The 22,653-nt window shown below is 41.4% G+C and overlaps 1 protein-coding gene across 1 annotated transcript in view; it reads left to right on the plus strand.

The window, feature by feature from the left end:
- LOC126202990 (UDP-glucosyltransferase 2-like) overlaps positions 1-22,653 on the plus strand; it is a 114,547-nt gene that overhangs the window by 66,114 nt on the left and 25,780 nt on the right. The window contains exon 4 of the mRNA XM_049937188.1: positions 8,929-9,151. Coding sequence (XP_049793145.1) covers positions 8,929-9,151 — 223 coding nt within the window. The remainder of the gene's footprint in view (positions 1-8,928; positions 9,152-22,653) is intronic.

A 22,653-nucleotide genomic window follows, 5' to 3' on the forward strand; every position in this document is an offset into this window, starting at 1 on the left:
TGACAACGTTAACTGGAATACTCTCTTTCAAATTCTGAAGGTGGCAGGGGTAAAATACAAGGAGCGAAAGCCTATTTACAATTTGTACAGAAATCAAATTGCAGTTATAAGAGTCGAGGGGCATGAAAGGGAAGCAGTGGTTGGGAAAGGAGTGAGATAGGGTTGTAGCCTCTCCCCGATGTTATTCAATCTGTATATTGAGCAAGCAGTAAAGGAAACAAAAGAAAAATTTGGAGTAGGTATTAAAATTCATGGAGAAGAAATAAAAACTTTGAGGTTCACCGATGACATTGTAATTCTGTCAGAGACAGCAAAGGACTTGGAAGAGCAGTTGAACGGAATGGACAGTGTCTTGAAAGGAGGATATAAGATGAACATCAACAAAAGCAAAACGAGGATAATGGAATGTAGTCAAATTAAATCGGGTGATGCTGAGGGGATTAGATTAGGAAATGAGACACTTAAAGTAGTAAAGGAGTTTTTCTATTTGGGGAGCAAAATAACTGATGATGGTCGAAGTAGAGAGGATATAAAATGTAGACTGGCAATGGCAAGGAAATCGTTTCTGAAGAAGAGAAATTTGTTAACATCGAGTATAGATTTAAGTGTCAGGAAGTCGTTTATGAAAGTATTTGTATGGAGTGTAGCCATGTATGGAAGTGAAACATGGACGATAACCAGTTTGGACAAGAAGAGAATAGAATCTTTTGAAATGTGGTGCTACAGAAGAATGCTGAAGATAAGGTGGGTAGATCACGTAACTAATGAGGAGGTATTGAATAGGATTGGGGAGAAGAGAAGTTTGTGGCACAACTTGACTAGAAGAAGGGATCGGTTGGTAGGACATGTTTTGAGGCATCAAGGGATCACAAATTTAGCATTGGAGGGCAGCGTGGAGGGTAAAAATCGTAGAGGGAGACCAAGAGATCAATACACTTTGTATATATATATATATATATATATATATATATATATATATATATATATATATATATATCTCTGCTTGTGTCTGTATATGTGTGGATGGATATGTGTGGATGGATATGTGTGTGTGTGCGAGTGTATACCCGTCCTTTTTTCCCCCTAAGGTAAGTCTTTCCGCTCCCGGGATTGGAATGACTCCTTACCCTCTCCCTTAAAGCCTAAATCCTTTCGTCTTTCCCTCTCCTTCCCTCTTTCCTGACGAGGCAACCGTTGGTTGCGAAAGCTAGAATTTTGTGTGTATGTTTGGGTTTGTTTGTGTGTCTATCGACGTGGCAGCGCTTTCGTTTGGTCAGTCACATCATCTTTGGTTTATATATATTTTTTCCCACGTGGAATGTTACCCTCTATTATATTTATACACACACACACACACACACAGATATATATATATATATATATATATATATATATATATATATATATATATATATCACACTCCTGGAAGTGGAAAAAAGAACACATTGACACCGGTGTGTCAGACCCACCATGCTTGCTCTGGACACTGCGAGAGGGCTGTACAAGCAATGATCACACGCACGGCACAGCGGACACACCAGGAACCGCGGTGTTGGCCGTCGAATAGCGCTAGCTGCGCAGCATTTGTGCACCGCTGCCGTCAGTGTCAGCCAGTTTGCCGTGGCATACGGAGCTCCATCGCACTCTTTAACACTGGTAGCATGCCGCGACAGCGTGGACGTGAACCGTATGTGCAGTTGACGGACTTTGAGCGAGGGCGTACAGTGGGCATGCGGGAGGCCGGGTGGACGTACCGCCGAATTGCTCAACACGTGGGGCGTGAGGTCTCCACAGTACATCGATGTTGTCGCCAGTGGTCGGCGGAAGGTGCACGTGCCCGTCGACCTGGGACCGGACCGCAGCGACGCACGGATGCACGCCAAGACCGTAGGATCCTACGCAGTGCCGTAGGGGACTGCACCGCCACTTCCCAGCAAATTAGGGACACTGTTGCTCCTGGGGTATCGGCGAGGACCATTCGCAACCGTCTCCATGAAGCTGGGCTACGGTCCCGCACACCGTTAGGCCGTCTTCCGCTCACGCTCCAACATCGTGCAGCCCGCCTCCAGTGGTGTCGCGACAGGCGTGAATGGAGGGACGAATGGAGACGTGTCGTCTTCAGCGATGAGAGTTGCTTCTGCCTTGGTGCCAATGATGGTCGTATGCGTGTTTGGCGCCGTGCAGGTGAGCGCCACAATCAGGACTGCATACGACCGAGGCACACAGGGCCAACACCCGGCATCATGGTGTGGGGAGCGATCTCCTACACTGGCCGTACACCACTGGTGATCGTCGAGGGGACACTGAATAGTGCACGGTACATCCAAACCGTCATCGAACCCATCGTTCTACCATTCCTAGACCGGCAAGGGAACTTGCTGTTCCAACAGGACAATGCACGTCCACATGTATCCCGTGCCACCCAACGTGCTCTAGAAGGTGTAAGTCAACTACCCTGGCCAGCAAGATCTCCGGATCTGTCCCCCATTGAGCATGTTTGGGACTGGATGAAGCGTCGTCTCACGCGGTCTGCACGTCCAGCACGAACGCTGGTCCAACTGAGGCGCCAGGTGGAAACGGCATGGCAAGCCGTTCCACAGGACTACATCCAGCATCTCTACGATCGTCTCCATGGGAGAATAGCAGCCTGCATTGCTGCGAAAGGTGGATATACACTGTACTAGTGCCGACATTGTGCATGCTCTGTTGCCTGTGTCTATGTGCCTGTGGTTCTGTCAGTGTGATCATGTGATGTATCTGACCCCAGGAATGTATCAATAAAGTTTCCCCTTCCTGGGACAATGAATTCACGGTGTTCTTATTTCAATTTCCAGGAGTGTGTGTGTGATATATAAAAACAAAAATGATGTGACTTACCAAATGAAAGTGCTGGCAGGTCGACAGACACACAAACAAACACAAACATACACACAAAATTCAAGCTTTCGCAACAAACTGTTGCCTCATCAGGAAAGAGGGAAGGAGAGGGAAAGACGAAAGGATGTGGGTTTTAAGGGAGAGTGTCTGTATATGTGTGGATGGATATGTGTGTGTGTGCGAGTGTATACCCGTCCTTTTTTCCCCCTGAGGTAAGTCTTTCCGCTCCCGGGATTGGAATGACTCCTTACCCTCTCCCTGAACAATCCATTGCCCTAACCCACCCAATCCTTCACCTGCACATCAACTCAGCCAATGAACACACCCGTCAACTCCTATCCCTAATAAAAGTCCTCAATCTTTCCTCTCCCACATCCACACCGGCTGTTCAGAGCATCCTCCTACAGGCCAATCGCAAATTAGAACAGCATGCCACCCTCCACCTCAAAAAACTATCCAATCTCCTGGTTTCCCACCTCCGGAAAGGTAACTCACTCACCCTTCACAATCTTTCCAGCAAACCTCAACCTCCTCTCATTGCACACAGATCCAGTCTCTCCCATCTACTCAATCTCCCACTTCCAGCTCCACGCACCCCAAAACCTCAAAATTCCAATCAACAAAATCTGGAACCACAACACCCTAATTCAGTAGTTAACCTTTCCTCCAAACCTCTCTCCCAATCCGAAACCTCTGTCCTATCCAAAGGCCTCACCTTCCGCCCCACTCCCAGATTCAACCAAGCAGCCCTTGTCAAAGATTTACTGTCCTACACCCGTACTCTCTGCTGGAAATATCACTTTGCCACGAAGAAAAATGATCCTAATCCTACTCCTAATGGTCCAACTCCCCAAGACACTATCCAAATTGAACCCTGCCTGGAACAGTTCCGTCCTCCGTCACAGTGGGACCCACCTCCTCTTCCTCAAAATCACCCTCTCCAAACTTTCCAGGAATTTCTGACTTCCAGCCTTGCCTGTCAATCCTTCTTAAAAAACCTTAATCCTACTCCCAACATCACCACTGCTGAAGCCCAGGCTGTCCGTGATCTGAAGGCTGACCGATCCATCGTCATTCTTCCGGCGGACAAGGGTTCCACAACCGTGGTACTTGATCATCGGGAGTATGTGGCTGAGGGACTGCGTCAGCTTTCGGACAACACTACATACAAAGTTTGCCAAGGTAATCCCATTCCTGATGGCCAGGCGGAGCTTCAAGGAATCCTCAGAACCTTAGGCCCCCTACAAAACCTTTCACCTGACTCCATCAACCTCGTGACCCCACCAACACCCCGCACCCCTACCTTCTAGCTTCTTCCTAAAATTCACAAACCCAATCATCCCGGCTGTCCCATTGTAGCTGGGTACCAAGCCCCCACAGAATGTATCTCTCCCTACGTAGATCATCACCTTCAACCCATTACATGCAGTCTCCCATCATTCATCAAAGACACCAACCACTTTCTCGAACGCCTGGAATCCTTACCCAATCTTTTACCCCCGGAAACCATCCTTGTAACCATTGATGCCACTTCCTTATACACAAATATTCCGCACGTCCAGGGCCTTGCTGCGATGGAGCACTTCCTTTCACGCCGATCACCTGCCACCCTACCTAAAACCTCTTTCCTCATTACCTTAGCCAGCTTCATCCCGACCCACAACTTCTTCACTTTCGAAGGCCAGACATACCAACAATGAAAGGGAACAGCCGTGGGTACCAGGATGGCCCCCTCGTACGCCAACCTATTCATGGGTCGCTTAGGGGAAGCCTTCTTGGTTACCCAGTCCTGCCAACCCAAAGTTTGGTACAGATTTATTGATGACATCTTCATGATCTGGACTCACAGTGAAGAAGAACTCCAGAATTTCCTCTCCAACCTCAACTCCTTTGGTTCCATCAGATTCACCTGGTCCTACTCCAAATCCCATGCCACTTTCCTTGACGTTGGCCTCCATCTGTCCAATGGCCAGCTTCACGTGTCCGTTTACATCAAACCCACCAACAAGCAACAGTACCTCCATTATGACAGCTGCCACCCATTCCACATCAAACGGTCCCTTCCCTACAGCCTAGGTCTTCGTGGCAAATGAATCTGCTCCAGTCCGGAATCCCTGAACCATTACACCAACAACCTGAAAGCAGCTTTCGCATCCCGCAACTACCCTCCCGACCTGGTACATAAGCAAATAACCAGAGCCACTTCCTCATCCCCTCAAACCCAGAATCTCCCACAGAAGAACCACAAAAGTGCCCCACTTGTGACAGGATACTTTCCGGAACTGGATCAGACTCTGAATGTGGCTCTCCAGCAGGGATACGACTTCCTCAAATCCTGCCCTGAAATGAGATCCATCCTTCATGAAATCCTCCCCACTCCACCAAGAGTGTCTTTCCGCCATCCACCTAAACTTCGTGACCTGTTAGTTCATCCCTATGAAATCCCCAAACCACCTTCCCTACCCTCTGGCTCCTACCCTTGTAACCGCCCCCGGTGTAAAACCTGTCCCATGAACCCTCCCACCACCACCTACTCCAGTCCTGTAACCCGGAAGGTGTACACGATCAAAGGCAGAGCCACGTGTGAAAGCACCCACGTGATTTACCAACTGACCTGCCTACACTGTGAAGCTTTCTATGTGGGAATGACCAGCAACAAACTGTCCATTCACATGAATGGACACAGGCAGACAGTGTTTGTTGGTAATGAGGATCACCCTGTGGCTAAACATGCCTCGGTGCACAGCCAGCACATCTTGGCACAGTGTTACACCGTCCGGGTTATCTGGATACTTCCCACTAACACCAACCTGTCAGAACTCCGGAGTTGGGAACTTACCCTTCAGTATATCCTCTCTTCTCGTTATCTGCCAGGCCTCAATCTCCGCTAATTTCAATTTGCCGCCGCTCATACCTCACCTGTCTTTCAACAACATCTTTGCCTCTGTACTTCTGCCTCGACTGACATCTCTGCCCAAACTCTTTGCCTTTACAAATGTCTGCTTGTGTCTGTGTATGTGCGGATGGATATGTGTGTGTGTGTGCGAGTGTATACCTGTCCTTTTTTCCCGCTAAGGTAAGTCTTTCCACTCCTGGGATTGGAATGACTCCTTACCCTCTCCCTTAAAACCCACATCCTTTCATCCTTCCCTCTTTCCTGATGAAGCAACCGTTGGTTGCGAAAGTTTGAATTTTGTGTGTATGTTTGTGTTCGTTTGTGTGTCTATTGACCCGCCAGCGCTTTCGTTTGGTAAGTCACATTATCTATATATATATTCATCATTTCAGTCTGCGTATACACATAATGTATGAAGTAAGTTTGTTGATCAGTGTCTCGAGGTGGTGCTGGCACAGGCAGGTTGGATAGTGATGGCTTGTGTAGGCCCCTCACAAAACGTTCTGGCTGCCATAGCAGTGGTGCCAGTGCAAGACAAGTGCTGCACGGTGGGCTACAACACCAACTCCAAAGCTACATTTTCTGACTGAGCAAGTTACTTTATACATTAAGTTATACATCACTTATCAGTCTTGATTTTCCTGTGATGACTCTCTGGAACTTTCTAAATACAAGAAGCTATGTTACATGATTGAGTTATTGCTCTTTTCAATATGACAGTTGAAGCAAGCCTTCACTGACCATAATTATGTTCCCAATCTTATACAAAAACAAATCTCACGTGTCTTATCTTTCCAGTCTCCCACCACCTCCCAAAGTCCCACAGTCCGGCCACAGAGGAGCATTCCCCTCGTAACTCAGTACCACACAGGACTGGAGCAACTGAATTACATTCTCTGTGAGGGTTTTGATTACCTCTTATCGTGCCCTGAAATGTGAAATGTCCTGCCCACTATCCTTCCCACCCCTCCCACAGTGGTATTCTGCCGTCCACCGAAACTACACAATATACTCGTCCATACTTACACAACCCCTGCTCCCAATCGCTTATCTCATGGCTCATTACCTGTAATAGACCTAGATGCAAGACCTGTCCCATACATCCTCACACCACCACGTACTCCAGTCCGGTCACTAACATCACCTATCCCATCAAAGGCAGGGCTACCTTGAAACCAGTAATGTCGTCTAAAAGCTAAGCTGCAACCACTGTGCTGCATTCTATGTACGCATTATAACTAACAAACTGTCTGTCCACATGAATGGCCACCAAAAAACTGTGGCCAAGAAACAAGTGGACCACCTTGTTGCTTAACACACTGCCAAACATGATATCCATCATTTCAATGACTGATTCACAGCCTGTGTGATACGAATCCTTCCCACCAACACCAGCATTTCTGAATTATGCACGTGGAAACTTTCCCTGCAATACATCCTACGTTCTGTAACCCTCCTGGCTTCATCCTTTGTCAGTTGCTGTCCTCACCCATCCAGCCCCTTCCCTGCTCCCATTCCAGCACTACACAGCCGTCATTTCAACACCACACCCAGTCTTTCTTTTTTCCCCCCTCCCCTACTACTCCACCCCCCCCCCCCCTCCCCACCTCACCCCTGCCTGCCATTGGCCGAAAACTGTAAGTGTGAAAATCTTTTTGTTGTGCCTATCTGTGACTCAACATCTCTCCTATGTGGTGAGAAGCAACTTTCCTTCTCATAATATTATCAATTAACAAAGTCAAATTTTTAAAAATTGCTTAAACGCGCATCTCATAAAGAAATGTATTTACATATGAGTACTTAAAATGAAACTACATGTTGGGTGTTACATTGCAACAGGAAATATATAATAAGATTTTATGTGCCTGTAAAGTGTAATTTTGCTTACTCTTATTGTATACAGAGTGCTTCACAATGCATGGTATGCACTTCCTAGTGGTTGCAGAGGGAACTCAGTAGATCCAGTTTTACATAGGAACCCATGTCCAGAAACATCACCCAACAACAAGTATCAGAGTTATAGGTGCCAGTGCCTATAATTGTACATGTAAATGCAGGGTGATTCTGAGATGATGTTACAAATGTTCTAGCATGATGGAGAAGGATAAGGTTCATTGTGCTGGAAACAAACAAGTCGGAAGTTATAAGAGAAAACCATTGTGATACCTGTGACAATGAAATATGTACATGTACTGGTACTGTTGTTGCTAAGATTTGAAGGGTAGGTAACATTCAAAGAGATAGTATTGAACAAAATAAGGCAAAAATATGCAGTGAACTTGGGCTCTAAAGTGCGTGCCATAGAAGCTATGAATGGTTGTTCATCTTCACTGCTTTGAAACATGTCTTCTGTATTGAACAAGTGCTCATAGCTCCTCAGGTATGCATTTTAGAGCCCATATTTAGAGTACATTTTGCCTTGTTTTGATCCATACTTCCACCTTTGAAAGTTGCCTACCACACAGTCCTAGCAACAACAGTGCTAGCACATGTATTCCACTGTCAGAGCTATCAGATCGGTTTTCACTTATAATTTTCAACTTAGTTGTTACTGGTACAGGGACCCTTACCTCAAATTGATATGTTTATCCATCTCCATCATCCTTGAAAGTTTGTAGCATCAACAAGGGACACACTGTATATATAAATGCATTGACAGGCACCGGGGCCTATAACTTCGACACTTGTTGAATGATGTTACCTGACAAGGGTTCCTAAGTAAAACTTGGTCTACCAAGTCCTCTCTACAGCCTCTAGAAGTGTGTAACATGGATTGTTAAACACACTGTATATGCTGTAATGTAGTGTAGCAAACATGGTAACTGCAGCCAGAAGACAGATTTTACATCTCTCTTACTCTGTCTGCGTAGAAAAATTGTGAAACACACCCGTTACTCCCAGTTGAAAATCGTCAGCTTGAGACCACAGGCAAAGACTAAATAAATAAATAGATGTTACTTTTACTGAAATGAGTTTGTCACATCTCTTCCCCTCGCACAGTAATTTTTCACAATTACTTTGGCTGCTTGATAATTGAGCTGGAAGAGATAATTAGACTTCATGCAACTTTATTTTGTTCACCCAATAGAAAATAATTAATTCTTTCATTACCAATATCTGCAAGCCTATTTTTTGCAGTAAGTGTTGTATTTTAGGATCTACAAATATTTATGGACACTGCGACAGATGGTGTCATATACTTCAGCATGGGGAGCAATATCAAAAGCACAGACTTCCCAGAAGACATGAGGAATATGTTCCTCAAGGTATTCTCCAAGTTGAAACAAAAAGTTCTGTGGAAACTTGAGACAGAATCTCTGCCAAATCAACCCGCTAATGTGAAGATTAGCAAATGGTTGCCACAGAGTGACATTCTCGGTAAGTAGCCCGCAAACAAAGCCTATTCACTTTTTTCTGGCTTCCTGCCTGCCTGCATTAATTCACTGAGCCAAAGTCTTCAGCTACTGATAATGAATTCTTATGTTCTCTGGTGGATTTTATTCTCCTTTGGTTATATGTTTGTATGAAATGGTGTGAGGCCTGCAAACCATTTAGAGTTTGAGTTGGTCCATGGCATGTACTCTAGTAACAGCACTGGTAGTGCATGGCCCACAAATGCCTGATATGTAGGTTTAATACCTGCTCACAAACTCAGTTTTAATTGCATTAACTGACTGTCCCATTGGTTCTATGTAGAATATTTTATACATTAGGGAGGAAAAGATGTGCAGCACTGGGGAGATATTCTTCAGTATTTATCATTTTACAAACTGGTTTTCAGCTGTTGCATTATTGTGAGGTACAAAGATTTCACAGCCAGATACATTTGTCTTTGTTCCTGGCAATAGTGTAACAACTGAGAACTGGTTTGGAGAAAAATAAATATCATAGAATATTACACCAATGTTGGGTGTTTTTTCATGCTTATCAGTTTTAATTCTTTTGCATTTAAGAGGATCCAGTTGTGAGCAAATATCCTATGGTTGACCAAGCTAATGATGGTACACTTTCCTGAAAAATTGTTGGTTCTAATCAAACCAAATTTGTGACATTCATAAGTTGTCATATTTTCTTTGAAGTGTATAACTTATATGACAATAATTTTGTTGTTGTTGTTGTGGTCTTCAGTCCTGAGACTGGTTTGATGCAGCTCTCCATGCTACTCTATCCTGAGCAAGCTTCTTCATCTCCCAGTACCTACTGCAACCTACATCCTTCTGAATCTGCTTAGTGTATTGATCTCTTGGTCTCCCTCTACGATTTTTACCCTCCACGCTGCCCTCCAATGCTAAATTTGTGATCCCTTGATGCCTCAAAAGATGTCCTACCAACCGATCCCTTCTTCTAGTCAAGTTGTGCCACAAACTTCTCTTCTCCCCAATCCTATTCAATACCTCCTCATTAGTTACGCGATCTACCCACCTTATCTTCAGCATTCTTCTGTAGCACCACATTTCGAAAGCTTCTATTCTCTTCTTGTCCAAACTGGTTAACGTCCATGTTTCACTTCCATACATAGCTACACTCCATACAAATACTTTCAGAAACGACTTCCTGACACTTAAATCTATACTCGATGTTAACAAATTTCTCTTCTTCAGAAACGCTTTCCTTGCCATTGCCAGTCTACATTTTATATCCTCTCTACTTCGACCATCATCAGTTATTTTACTCCCTAAATAGCAAAACTCCTTTACTACTTTAAGTGTCTCATTTCCTAATCTAATCCCCTCAGCATCACCCGATTTAATTTGACTACATTCCATTATCCTCGTTTTGCTTTTGTTGATGTTCATCTTATATCCTCCTTTCAAGACACTGTCCATTCCGTTCAACTGCTCTTCCAAGTCCTTTGCTGTCTCTGACAGAATTACAATGTCATCGGCGTACCTCAAAGTTTTTACTTCTTCTCCATGAATTTTAATACCTACTCCGAATTTTTCTTTTGTTTCCTTTACTGCTTGCTCAATATACAGATTGAATAACATCGGGGAGAGGCTACAACCCTGTCTCACTCCTTTCCCAACCATTGCTTCCCTTTCATGCCCCTCGACTCTTATAACTGCCATCTGGTTTCTGTACAAATTGTAAATAGCCTTTCGCTCCCTGTATTTTACCCCTGCCACCTTCAGAATTTGAAAGAGAGTATTCCAGTTAACGTTGTCAAAAGCTTTCTCTAAGTCTACAAATGCTAGAAACGTAGGTTTGCCTTTCCTTAATCTTTCTTCTAAGGTAAGTCGTAAGGTTAGTATTGCCTCACGTGTTCCAACATTTCTACGGAATCCAAACTGATCTTCCCCGAGGTCCGCTTCTACCAGTTTTTCCATTCGTCTGTAAAGAATTCGCGTTAGTATTTTGCAGCTGTGACTTATTAAACTGATAGTTCGGTAATTTTCACATCTGTCAACACCTGCTTTCTTTGGGATTGGAATTATTATATTCTTCTTGAAGTCTGTGGGTATTTCGCCTGTCTCATACATCTTGCTCACCAGATGGTAGAGTTTTGTCATGACTGGCTCTCCCAAGGCCATCAGTAGTTCTAATGGAATGTTGTCTACTCCCGGGGCCTTGTTTCGACTCAGGTCTTTCAGTGCTCTGTCAAATTCTTCACGCAGTATCTTATCTCCCATTTCATCATCATCTACATCCTCTTCCATTTCCATAATATTGTCCTCAAGTACACCGCCCTTGTATAAACCCTCTATATACTCCTTCCACCTTTCTGCCTTCCCTTCTTTGCTTACAACTGGGTTGCCATCTGAGCTCTTGATATTCATACAAGTGGTTCTCTTCTCTCCAAAGGTCTCTTTAATTTTCCTGTAGGCAGTATCTATCTTACCACTAGTGAGACAAGCCTCTACATCCTTACATTTGTCCTCTAGCCATCCCTGCTTAGCCATTTTGCACTTTCTGTCGATCTCATTTTTGAGACGTTTGTATTCCCTTTTGCCTGCTTCATTTACTGCATTTTTATATTTTCTCCTTTCATCAATTAAATTCAATATTTCTTCTGTTACCCAAGGATTTCTATTAGCCCCCGTCTTTTTACCTACTTGATCCTCTGCTGCCTTCACTACTTCATCCCTCAGAGCTACCCATTCTTCTTCTACTGTATTTCTTTCCCCCATTCCTGTCAATTGTTCCCTTATGTTCTCCCTGAAACTCTCTACAACCTCTGGTTCTTTCAGTTTATCCAGGTCCCATCTCCTTAAATTGTTTGGAAGTCCTCTTTTGAATTCTGGTCTCTTTCATTATTTGTAGGGCACTTTTCATAGCCTCACACATTCTCAGCGTGTCAGCTGGACAATAGGGCTTTCTTCATGTGCACCTCAGGTTCTGTGGCCATATCTGTGACAAGTTTCAGCCTGCTGGCTGATCCATCACTGAAACAGAACACTGCATCCAGACAACAGTTTTTAGAAGGTTTGAGGACCACAAATACTCTTTTAGGCAATCATTCCCACACACACAGTTATTGAAACTTTCTTTGGGATTTTGAGTTTTCCCATGAATGCATTTAGCAAACAAGTTTTTGCTAGTTAAGTCTCTATAGATAGGTCTTACAACATCTGTTATTGACACTGGTAGGGATTGGTTATGTCTATATTCATCACCAGTTACACTTGCTGTCTGACACTTACACCAGACTCAGGGCTCACTGGACAGAGAGAATGATAGGGTTCAGATTCAGATTCAGATTCTTTATTAGTCATTCAGCATTGTTACATGCAATAGACTTCGTCAGTTCACTTAACCTATTAATTTTACAAAATAAATTTTTACATATTTAAGTTGATATTGGGCATTTCTAAAAATTCTTTTAATTAATAGAATGGATTAGTTAACAAGAAGTTATGAACATTATCTTTAAATAATTTGTCAGGCTTGATTGACCCATTTTTAGACAATTTGTTATATATTTTAATTGCCATATACTTATGACTATTGTTAGTTTTAGCTAATCTATTTTGTGGCAACAGCAGAGAAGTACACGTTCTTGTATAGTAGCCATGCCTTTCATTTGTTACACTTAAATTAGGTAGTTCAGCAAGTATGTAGTTAACACTGTCAAGAATATATAAATTAATTACTATTAAAAATCTATATTTAATGAACAATGGTTTACAATGTGTTCTATTATCTACCTTAGCCATTACTCTGATTGCTTTCTTCTGGATCACCATAATTTCATTTATTTTTCTGCTGTTTCCCCAGAGTATTAACCCATACCTTAAAACAGATTGAAAAAAGGCGAAGTACGCTGTCCTTGCGTACTGAAATGTCACACAACACATCAGTCTCTTCAACAAATATATAACTCTTGACAACCTAACCACTATGTGATCAACATGAGAGTTCCATGTTAGACTGTTGTCAAGTACAATACCTAAAAACTTTGCCTTTTGTTTTTCTATTTTTGTAGTCTTTGATAGACTGACCCACACATTCTGGGTCTTTTCCTCATTTAATAGCAGACCATTGGCATTAAACCATGATGTTGCATTTTCTTTTGCCAATTTCATATCACTTACAAGGTTATCAAGTACATGGTTTACAGATAGAAAAGTTGTGTCATCTGCATACATATATGTCTTTACATCTATATTTCCTGGTAAGTCATTTATGTGTACAAGGAAAAGAAGTGGTCCCAATTTAGATCCCTGTGGCACTCCTTGTTGAACCTCGAGTATGTTTGATAGATGACTTCCTGAACTTTGGTGTGACGTCATAAGCGAGTGACTGCGTGTGAGATCGCTCTCTAAGTTTTCATATATTTTTAGGTTCCAGATACATATTTTAACGGTTTTTGTGATAATATTTACTATATAAGTGACGTATTAGTGGTTTCTTCATTCAGCTCTGCCTTTCTTCTGTTGTGACGTGATATTTGTGAGTGTTTCGTATCGAGCAACTTAACCTCTTGCCTGTGTTTACATTCCGCGCTGACCAGTTGCAGCTGTAGCGGCGCATCGAAAGCTAAGTACTAATTAATTGTTTGTGCATAGTGATTTATTTAGGAACTTTAGTAGTCTTCAACCGGTGTTCGTGGTGTTTTCTGGTGAAATAATTTCAGAAGAACCTTTTGGGAACTGTTTACAGCTCGTTACTGTGTGATTAGACGTTTGATTCTCTTTCTGTATTAGTCTTTTGTTATATTCACATTTGTTGTTTATTAATACTGTTAATAATAGTAGTTACTTCCCTTGTAGAGTAAGTTTGTGATTATTGTAGTCAGGTTTTTAGCATCTTCTTATTGTAGTAGCGGAACTTAGAAAAAGTAAAATTTTACCATGAGTGAGAAGTGTGGGCTTTGCCGTAGGTTCGTGAGTAGTGGATTGCGGTGTGACACTTGTTCGAAGTATTTTCACTGGGGGGAATGCAGTGGGGAAGCCAGTGGGCATTCTGGTGAGATCCTCTCCTGGAACTGCAGGTTATGTAGCAAGAGTAAACTGATAGAGGAGCAGGAGCGTAAGATCTGTGCCCTTCAGGTGCAGTTGAAAAACGCACAGGAGGAGCTAGATAGGATGAGGAGGGAGAAGGGGGTTGGGGAATGGGAGCTGGCTGTTGGCAAGAGATCTGCTAGGAGAAGAAGATTTTCAGATAGTTTTGCTATTGGTGTTTACAATAGATATGACCAACTGTCAGAGTCTAGTGGAGAGGAATCTCTAGTAGCTGTAGATGTAGGAAGTATGCAGCAGACCTCAGTAGTTACTGTGCCTAGAACAGTTGCAAAGTCGAAGAGGAAGAAGAAGGTTCTGCTGTTAGGTAGTTCACATGGCAGAGGTGTAGGCCAGCAGTTGCAGGAAGTGCTGGGAAGTGAGTACCAGGTCACCAGCATTGTGAAGCCTAATGCAGGGTTGGCTCAGGTGACTGTTAACATAGGGGGGTTATGTAGGGATTTTACTAAAGAGGATCAGGTAGTGATTGTGGGTGGGGCTGGTAATAGTATTGGTAGGGATGGGGAGTATAACATAGATGGTGACCTGGAAAAGATAGCCACTCAGACTGGCAACACGAATGTGCATTTCATGGAACTGTTTCAGCGTCACGATCGGCCTCATCTTAATACAGCCGTCAGGCGTAATAACATGAGACTTGGGGGTGCGCTGATGACGGAAAGCATGGGTCACATTTCAGTGGTGTCGGTGGAGTCTATCAGCAGGACGGGTTTCACTAGACACGGCCTGCACCTCAACAGGTATGGGAAGGGGAGGTTGGCAAAGCTTATAGGTGACAGCATAGGTGGGGTTGGTGGGATCACTCATGGGAAAATTCCTGCAGTAGTGTGTGTTAGAGCTGCACCTTTTTTAGATTGAAGTCAGCTGATAGGTATTCCTGCTTAAGGGAAGTCTCTCTAACAAGGGAATCACTTTTGACAAAGCTTAGGTATCCGAGTAATGAGGGAATTAGTATATTTCATCAAAATATACAAGGTATTAGGGATAAAGTTAGTGAACTGCTTATAGATGTTGACTCTGAAATTATTGGTATATCTGAACACTTCTTAAATAAGGAGATAATTCAGAGGCTTCCTTTACCAGGATACAGGTTGGCTGGCTGCTTTTCAAGGAGCTCTTTGCGGTGTGGGGGAGTAGCCATGTATGTGAAAAACGGCATCGCATTTGAGTCAATTGATGTTTCAAAGTACTGCACTGAAAAGGTGTTTGAATGTTGTGCAGGTGTGGTTAAATTTAACGGAGTTAAACTTGTAACTGTTGTTATTTATAGATCCCCAGACTCCGATTTCACAGCATTTTTGCTAAAGCTAGAGGAGGTTCTTGGTTCACTTTATAGGAAATACAAAAAGTTAGTTATATGTGGTGACTTCAATATTAATTGTATAAGTGATTGTGCAAGGAAGAGGATGCTGGTAGACCTCTTTAATTCATATAATCTTATGCAAACCGTATTCTTTCCAACGAGAGTGCAAGGGAACAGTAGAACAACCATAGACAACATTTTTGTTCATTCCTCATTACTAGAAGGGCATTCTGTTAGAAAAAAGGTGAATGGCCTTTCAGATCATGATGCGCAAATTTTAACTTTAAAAGGGTTTTATGCTGCAACTCGTGTTAAATATAGTCATCAGCTGTTCAGGAAAGCTGATCCGGTTGCTGTAGAGACCTTTGTAAACCTTATAAAGGAACAAGAGTGGCAAGATGTTTATAGCGCTGAGACAGTAAACGATAAATATAATGCTTTTCTAAAGACCTTTCTCATGCTCTTTGAAAGTTGCTTTCCGTTACAACGTTTAAAACAGGGTACTAGCACAAACAGGCAGCCTGGGTGGCTGACTAGAGGGATAAGAATATCTTGTAGAACAAAGTGGCAATTATATCAAAACGTTAGAAACAGTCAAAATCTAAATGCAGCAGCCCATTACAAACAGTATTGTAAGGTGCTTAAAAATGTTATTAGGAAGGCAAAAAGTATGTGGTATGCAGATAGAATAGCTAAGTCTCAGGATAAAATTAAAACCATATGGTCAGTCGTAAAGGAAGTTGCTGGTCTGCAGAGACAGGTCGAGGATATAGAATCAGTGCGTAGTGGGAATGTCCGTGTTACTGATAAGTCGCATATATGTACAGTATTTAATAATCACTTTCTGAATATAGCAGGTGAACTAAATAGAAACCTAATTCCAACAGGGAATCATATAGCGCTCTTAGAAAAAAGTGTTCCGAGACTGTTACCTGAAATGCTCCTCCATGATACTGACAAGAGGGAGATTGAGTTAATAATTAAATCACTAAAGACCAAGAACTCTCATGGATATGACGGGGTATCTAGCAGAATACTGAAGTATTGTTCTATGTATGTTAGCCCAGTACTTAGCCATATCTGTAACTTTTCCTTTAGGAGTGGTCGGTTTCCTGATCGATTAAAATACTCGGTAGTGAAGCCACTTTATAAAAAGGGAGACATTGATAATGTTGACAATTTTAGACCTATTTCTATGCCATCGGTGTTTGCTAAAGTTATCGAGAAGGTTGTATATACAAGGTTACTGGAGCATTTAAATTCACATAATTTGCTGTCAAATGTTCAGTTTGGTTTTAGAAATGGTTTAACAACTGAAAATGCTATATTCTCTTTTCTCTGTGAGGTTTTCGACGGATTAAATAAAAGGTTGCGAACGCTAGGTGTTTTCTTTGATTTAACGAAGGCTTTTGACTGTGTTGACCACAAAATATTACTGCAGAAGTTGGACCATTATGGAGTAAGGGGAGTAGCTTACAATTGGTTCGCCTCTTACTTTAAGAACAGAAAGCAGAGGGTAATTCTCCGCAATATTGAGAGTGGTAGTGATGTTCAGTCCCAATGGGGCACTGTTAAGTGGGGCGTTCCCCAAGGGTCGGTGCTGGGGCCACTGCTGTTTCTTATTTATATAAATGATATGCCTTCTAGTATTACAGGTGATTCAAAAATATTTCTGTTTGCTGATGACACCAGCTTGATAGTGAAGGATCTTGTGTGTAATATTGAAACAGTAACAAATAATTTAGTTCATGAAATAAGTTCGTGGCTTGTGGAAAATAATTTGATGCTAAATCACAGTAAGACTCAGTTTTTACAGTTTCTAACTCACAATTCAACAAGAACTGACATTTTAATCAGACAGAATGGGCATGTTATAAGCGAGACGGAAGAGTTCAAGTTCCTAGGCGTACGGATAGATAGTAAGCTGTTGTGGAAAGCCCATGTTCAGGATCTTGTTCAGAAACTAAATGCTGCTTTATTTACCATTAGAACAGTATCTGAAATAAGTGACACTTCAACACGAAAAGTAGTCTACTTCGCATATTTTCATACGCTTATGTCGTATGGTATTATTTTTTGGGGTAATTCTTCTGATTCAAAAAGGGTATTTTTGGCTCAAAAACGGGCTGTTCGAGCTATATGTGGTGTAAGTTCGAGAACCTCTTGTCGACCCCTATTCAAAAATCTGGGAATTCTGACATTGCCCTCACAGTATATATTTTCTTTAATGTCGTTTGTTGTTAGCAATATTAGCCTATTCCCAAGAGTTAGCAGCTTTCACTCAGTTAATACTAGGCAGAAATCAAATCTGCATGTAGAATGCAGTTCCTTGACTCTTGTGCAGAAAGGAGTGCAGTATTCTGCTGCATCCATTTTCAATAAGCTACCACAAGAACTCAAAAATCTTAGCAGTAGCCCAAACACTTTTAAGTCTAAACTGAAGAGTTTCCTCATGGCTCACTCCTTCTATTCTGTCGAGGAGCTCCTGGAAGAGCTAAAAAATTAAGCAAATTCCAGTGTTACATTGTTGATTGTCTTCATTTAAACTTATGACTTGTCACCTGAATATGTTTTTTTTTTCTATATTTCATTTTATCTGTTTCTAATATCGTGTTATAATTTCATGTATTGACTCGTTCCATGACCATGGAGATTTCTCCTTAATTTGGTCCCACGGAACAATAAATAAATAAATAAAATAAATAAAACTCACCCCCTGGTTCCTTTTATTGAGGTATGATTTGATGAGTTTTAAACTTTTATCACATATTCCATAGTACTCAAGTTTAGAGAGCAGAAGTGAGTGGTCAACACAGTCAAAAGCTTTGCTCAGATCACATAAGGTTACCTGTGCATGCGCATGGTCCTCAAATGCTGCTAGAATGTCTCTGACTAAGAGCTCTATGGCATGTATAGCTGACCTTCCTTTTCTGTAACCAAACTGTGATGCACTTAACATACCATTTAGTTCTAGGTACTCATACATCTGCTTATATATTATGCCTTCAAACACTTTTCCTAGTACTGGAATTAGTGAAATTGGTCTGTAGTTTGCAGGATCTGATTTGACACCCTTCTTAAAGACTGGAGTTACCTTGGATAGTTTGAGAGGATCAGGAAAAAACCCTTCTATGAGACACAGGTTTATAGAATATGTTAATGGTGCTGCAATGTAATGTATGATTTCTTTCAATAGATTGTTTGACATATTAAAAATATCTGTACTGTATGAATTTTTCATTTCATTGACTATTTTAAGAACTTCATGTTGGCATACCTCTTTGAAGTGTTTCAATGACGATCTGGCCCTATTATGATTTAGGTTTGCTCTCTTCAGATAATCTATACATGTTACATTGGGTTTACTGATCAGCTTTTTGATATCATCAGCACAGCTTACAAAATATTTATTGAATGTATATGCTGGTATTGGGACTGTCTTGTCGAAGTTTCTGACTTCACCTTTAACAGTATTAATTACTGACCAGGCTGTTTTGCATTGGTTTTTACTATTTTTTATGAAATTTGTGTTGTATCTTAGTTTCGCCAATTGCAACTCTTTCTTATACAGTTTCTTAGTGATTTCTTCGAGATCCTTAATTTCATTAGAATTGTTTACTTTGGCAAGGCGCTTCAACAGCAGTAGCTTATTTTTTAGGTTCTCCAGTTCTTTGGTGTACCAAAATTTACCCTTTCTTGTTTTATGGTATTTCTTTTGAACAAGATGGGCTTTTAAAATATCTGTTAAGTAATTGTGGAATGTTTCATAAACTGTTTGGGCACTGGAATCACAGTTTTGAAATAATTTGTCCCAGTTTGTTATGCTCAGCTGCTGTGTTAGTTTTATGAGATTGTGTTTTGTTAATATTAAGGTATTAGATTTTGTTAAATTTTGTGCAGCCTTGCTCTCATCCCCTTTTATAAAATGTCTTAACTCTACCGTTAACATGGAGTGGTCTGAGAAAACAAATTCCTTTACCTTGGTGGAGTACATATCACGAGCACAGTTGACAAAAGCATTATCCAAGCACGCTTGTAGTCTTGTTGGTTCTGAATTGACATGATGGAAGTTGTGCTGCCTTAGCATATTCAGTAACTTATTTACACTGGGTTTGTTACATGTTACATCAAAGCTTGAATTAAAGTCTCCCCCAAATACAGTTACATACTGTTTCCATTTTGTTATGTAGCAGAGTACACTGTCTAAATTATCTAAAAAAGTTTTATCATCTGAGTCAGGGGAATGGTAGATACATACTATGATAAGTTTCATCATATCACATATGATCCCGGTAATTTCAAAGTGTTTCTCTACACATGCCCAACTAAGATCTAGTTCTCTACACTCTATTTCATTTGAAACATAGATAACAGTACCACCATTACGGTACTGAGATCTGCAAAACTGTTTCCATATTTATAACCTTCTGGTACATAGTATTGTATTTGTTCTGGTTTAAGCCAATGTTCTGATAGACATAAGAAAGAATACTTATTCTGTGGCAATGACTCCTCCAGAATTTCAACTTTATTTTCAAGACCCTGAATGTTTAAAAATAGGATGTTGTTGTGACTTATCTGTGAGTTAGCAGGCTGGTTTTTCACAATTTTATTTTCTTCTTGGCTTGAAACCATAAAAAATTATCACTGAATGACACAGATGTATTTTTCCTTTGGCTCCTCCTTAAGCATTGCTGTGTTGCTGCTCCAGTCGTTGTTGGTTCTGCTGCTGCTGCTGCTTCTGCTGATAATGATGGTGCTGCTGCTGTTTCACTTATTTCTGGTGTTTGTTGTTCTATAACTGCTGTGTCTTTCTGTGAATTATTAACATTTGGAGTGTTCACTTGCATTAATAAAATTTCACATTTGTCTTGGAGGGGTGTAGCTTCACTGACATCAGATTTCACATTGGATTCTACAGGATTCACACACTTTCTGTCCATGAGAGGTATGACTTTTCTATCATCACACTGCACATTTCAGATTTTATTTACAAGTTCTAAAATTTTTGTTACTATTACATTTTGTCCAAGTACATTTAGATGGGAACCATGTGCTGTGTGAAACCTTTTCCCTAAATTGCTGATGTTCACAAATGTTACATTTTCAAACCACTTGCAAATATTTTGCATCTCTTTATTTGCAGTTTCAATTTCTTTATTTACACAGGACCATTCCATCAAGTCGTAATGGTGTGGCACTGAAAAAACAATAACATTTGTTCCTCTCAGCTCATACAGTTTTCTTTTTAGCGAGATTAAGAGATCGTTTTTTTCGTTCCTAGCTATATCATTTGATCCCACCAGGAAGATGGAAAAGTCCTTTTTGCTCAATGAGGAAATTTTTTCTTGACTCATTGACGTAGCAGCACTGAATTTTGCTCCTGGTTTTATTGTACAGTTAAAACTAAAATTCTGACTACTTGTACGCCGAAATTCAGCGGCTGTATTTCGTCCTTGGCTGTCGGCATACAGTTCAATTTTACCGGTACTTGCTGTTCCGAGATTGCCTGTTTCCTGCCTACCCTTGCAGTAAGCGAAGTCTTGTTTGCCACTATTTATTGTGTCTTGTTTGCTAACACATGTCGATATTGTCTCAGTAGAGCAGCTTAACGGTGGAAGATTTTTCGTGAGCACTTTCGCATATGATCTTTTACTTAACTGCTGCTGAAATATTCCATGTTTTACCTTATTCACAAAGTCGTTTGGTTTTCCACATGGTACACTCTCACTGTTAACTTCACTTTCACAATCCGTAGTCGAAAGTGCTTGAAAGTAATTTTCGTTCACTATATTTATGTTTCTTTTGCCGTTTTCTGTATCTTGTATTATCTGTTTGCGTCTTTTGTACTTCACTTCCGTCCAATTCTCCAACATATTCGTACTTTCATGGTACGAGTTTTTCATGTTCCGTTCACTTTTTTCTTCTTTAAGTTTCTTGATATCCATCTTCAAGGAACTGATAATAAATTGTAAACTAGACACCCGTTCGCTGAGCTTTGTAATTTCATCCTTACAACTGTCACAATTTTTCTTTTTCATGGCAAAATTCACACTTTTTCTCGGACAAGCACAACGAATTTTTACACTAGCCGCCATCTTGGCCACCTCTCTTACCTTCAAACTTATTCCTACTGTTAAATTTCCTTATTCATTATCTGCACAGATAAAATGTAACTATAAATATTACATGATTAGTTCCTAAAATCGAGTACTACTTGAAATCACTATGATGAGTAAAACAAAAACAGCGTGTTGCTTGATGTTCAGCTGTTACACTGTCCTAGCATGAGGTTGACCAACTAGTGAAGCAGTGGTCAAAGAATTTTAGAGTAAGGAGAAAGGGAGTCTGCTGCAGCCAGAATAAACACAGCTCGAGCAGACAGAAGGGGACATGTCATTGCTTAGAAAATGCTCTTTCTTTCTTATTACTATGCACCAAACATACAAAAACCATACTCATATTCTGGTTCATGAAGAAGTAGTGTGTAATGTAACACAATAAAAATAGTTCATTATTTTGACTGGTTTTTGCTGCCTGGTTCCCTTAAAGGTTTCTTGATATGTCAGAACTGGGTACCAGGCACCCAGTCCTCTGCCTCCTGCAGATGACGCTCATACCTGCTCAGCTACTCAGACATGCCTCCTGACCAATCTGACACAGGTTCAGTCTGTAAGAAGCCCCCTCCAACTCTGCGAATCCCACATAAGGTCCTGTGCAAACTTTGCTACACTAGCATCCTTAATAGAAATGTTTTGGCATAAAAGTGACTGACTGTGGATTGTTTCCAGTGTTAATCTTCCAGCCTGCTACAAAGTGTGCCCTGCCAGTAGTGTGCTGGTGGGTAGAGCTTATGTGCCACACGGGGACTCAAATCGAGGCCCTTGCCTTCCACAGAAAGTGATGCAGTGACCACACATAGATTGTGACTAAGCCATTCAACTGCCATACACTTTCTCCCAACAATGCTAATCCTGCAAGACATTTAGGAGACCTTCTGTAGCATATGGAAAGTAGGGAAGTGGCACAGAGAGGATGAAGCTGTGACATGGCTGGTGAGGAATGCCTGTAAATTGTTGGGCTTTGAATTAGAGTCCTGGTCTGAAGCTCAGTTATAG

This window comes from Schistocerca nitens, chromosome 9 (assembly GCF_023898315.1).
Source record: "Schistocerca nitens isolate TAMUIC-IGC-003100 chromosome 9, iqSchNite1.1, whole genome shotgun sequence".
Taxonomy (NCBI): Eukaryota; Metazoa; Arthropoda; class Insecta; order Orthoptera; family Acrididae; genus Schistocerca; species Schistocerca nitens.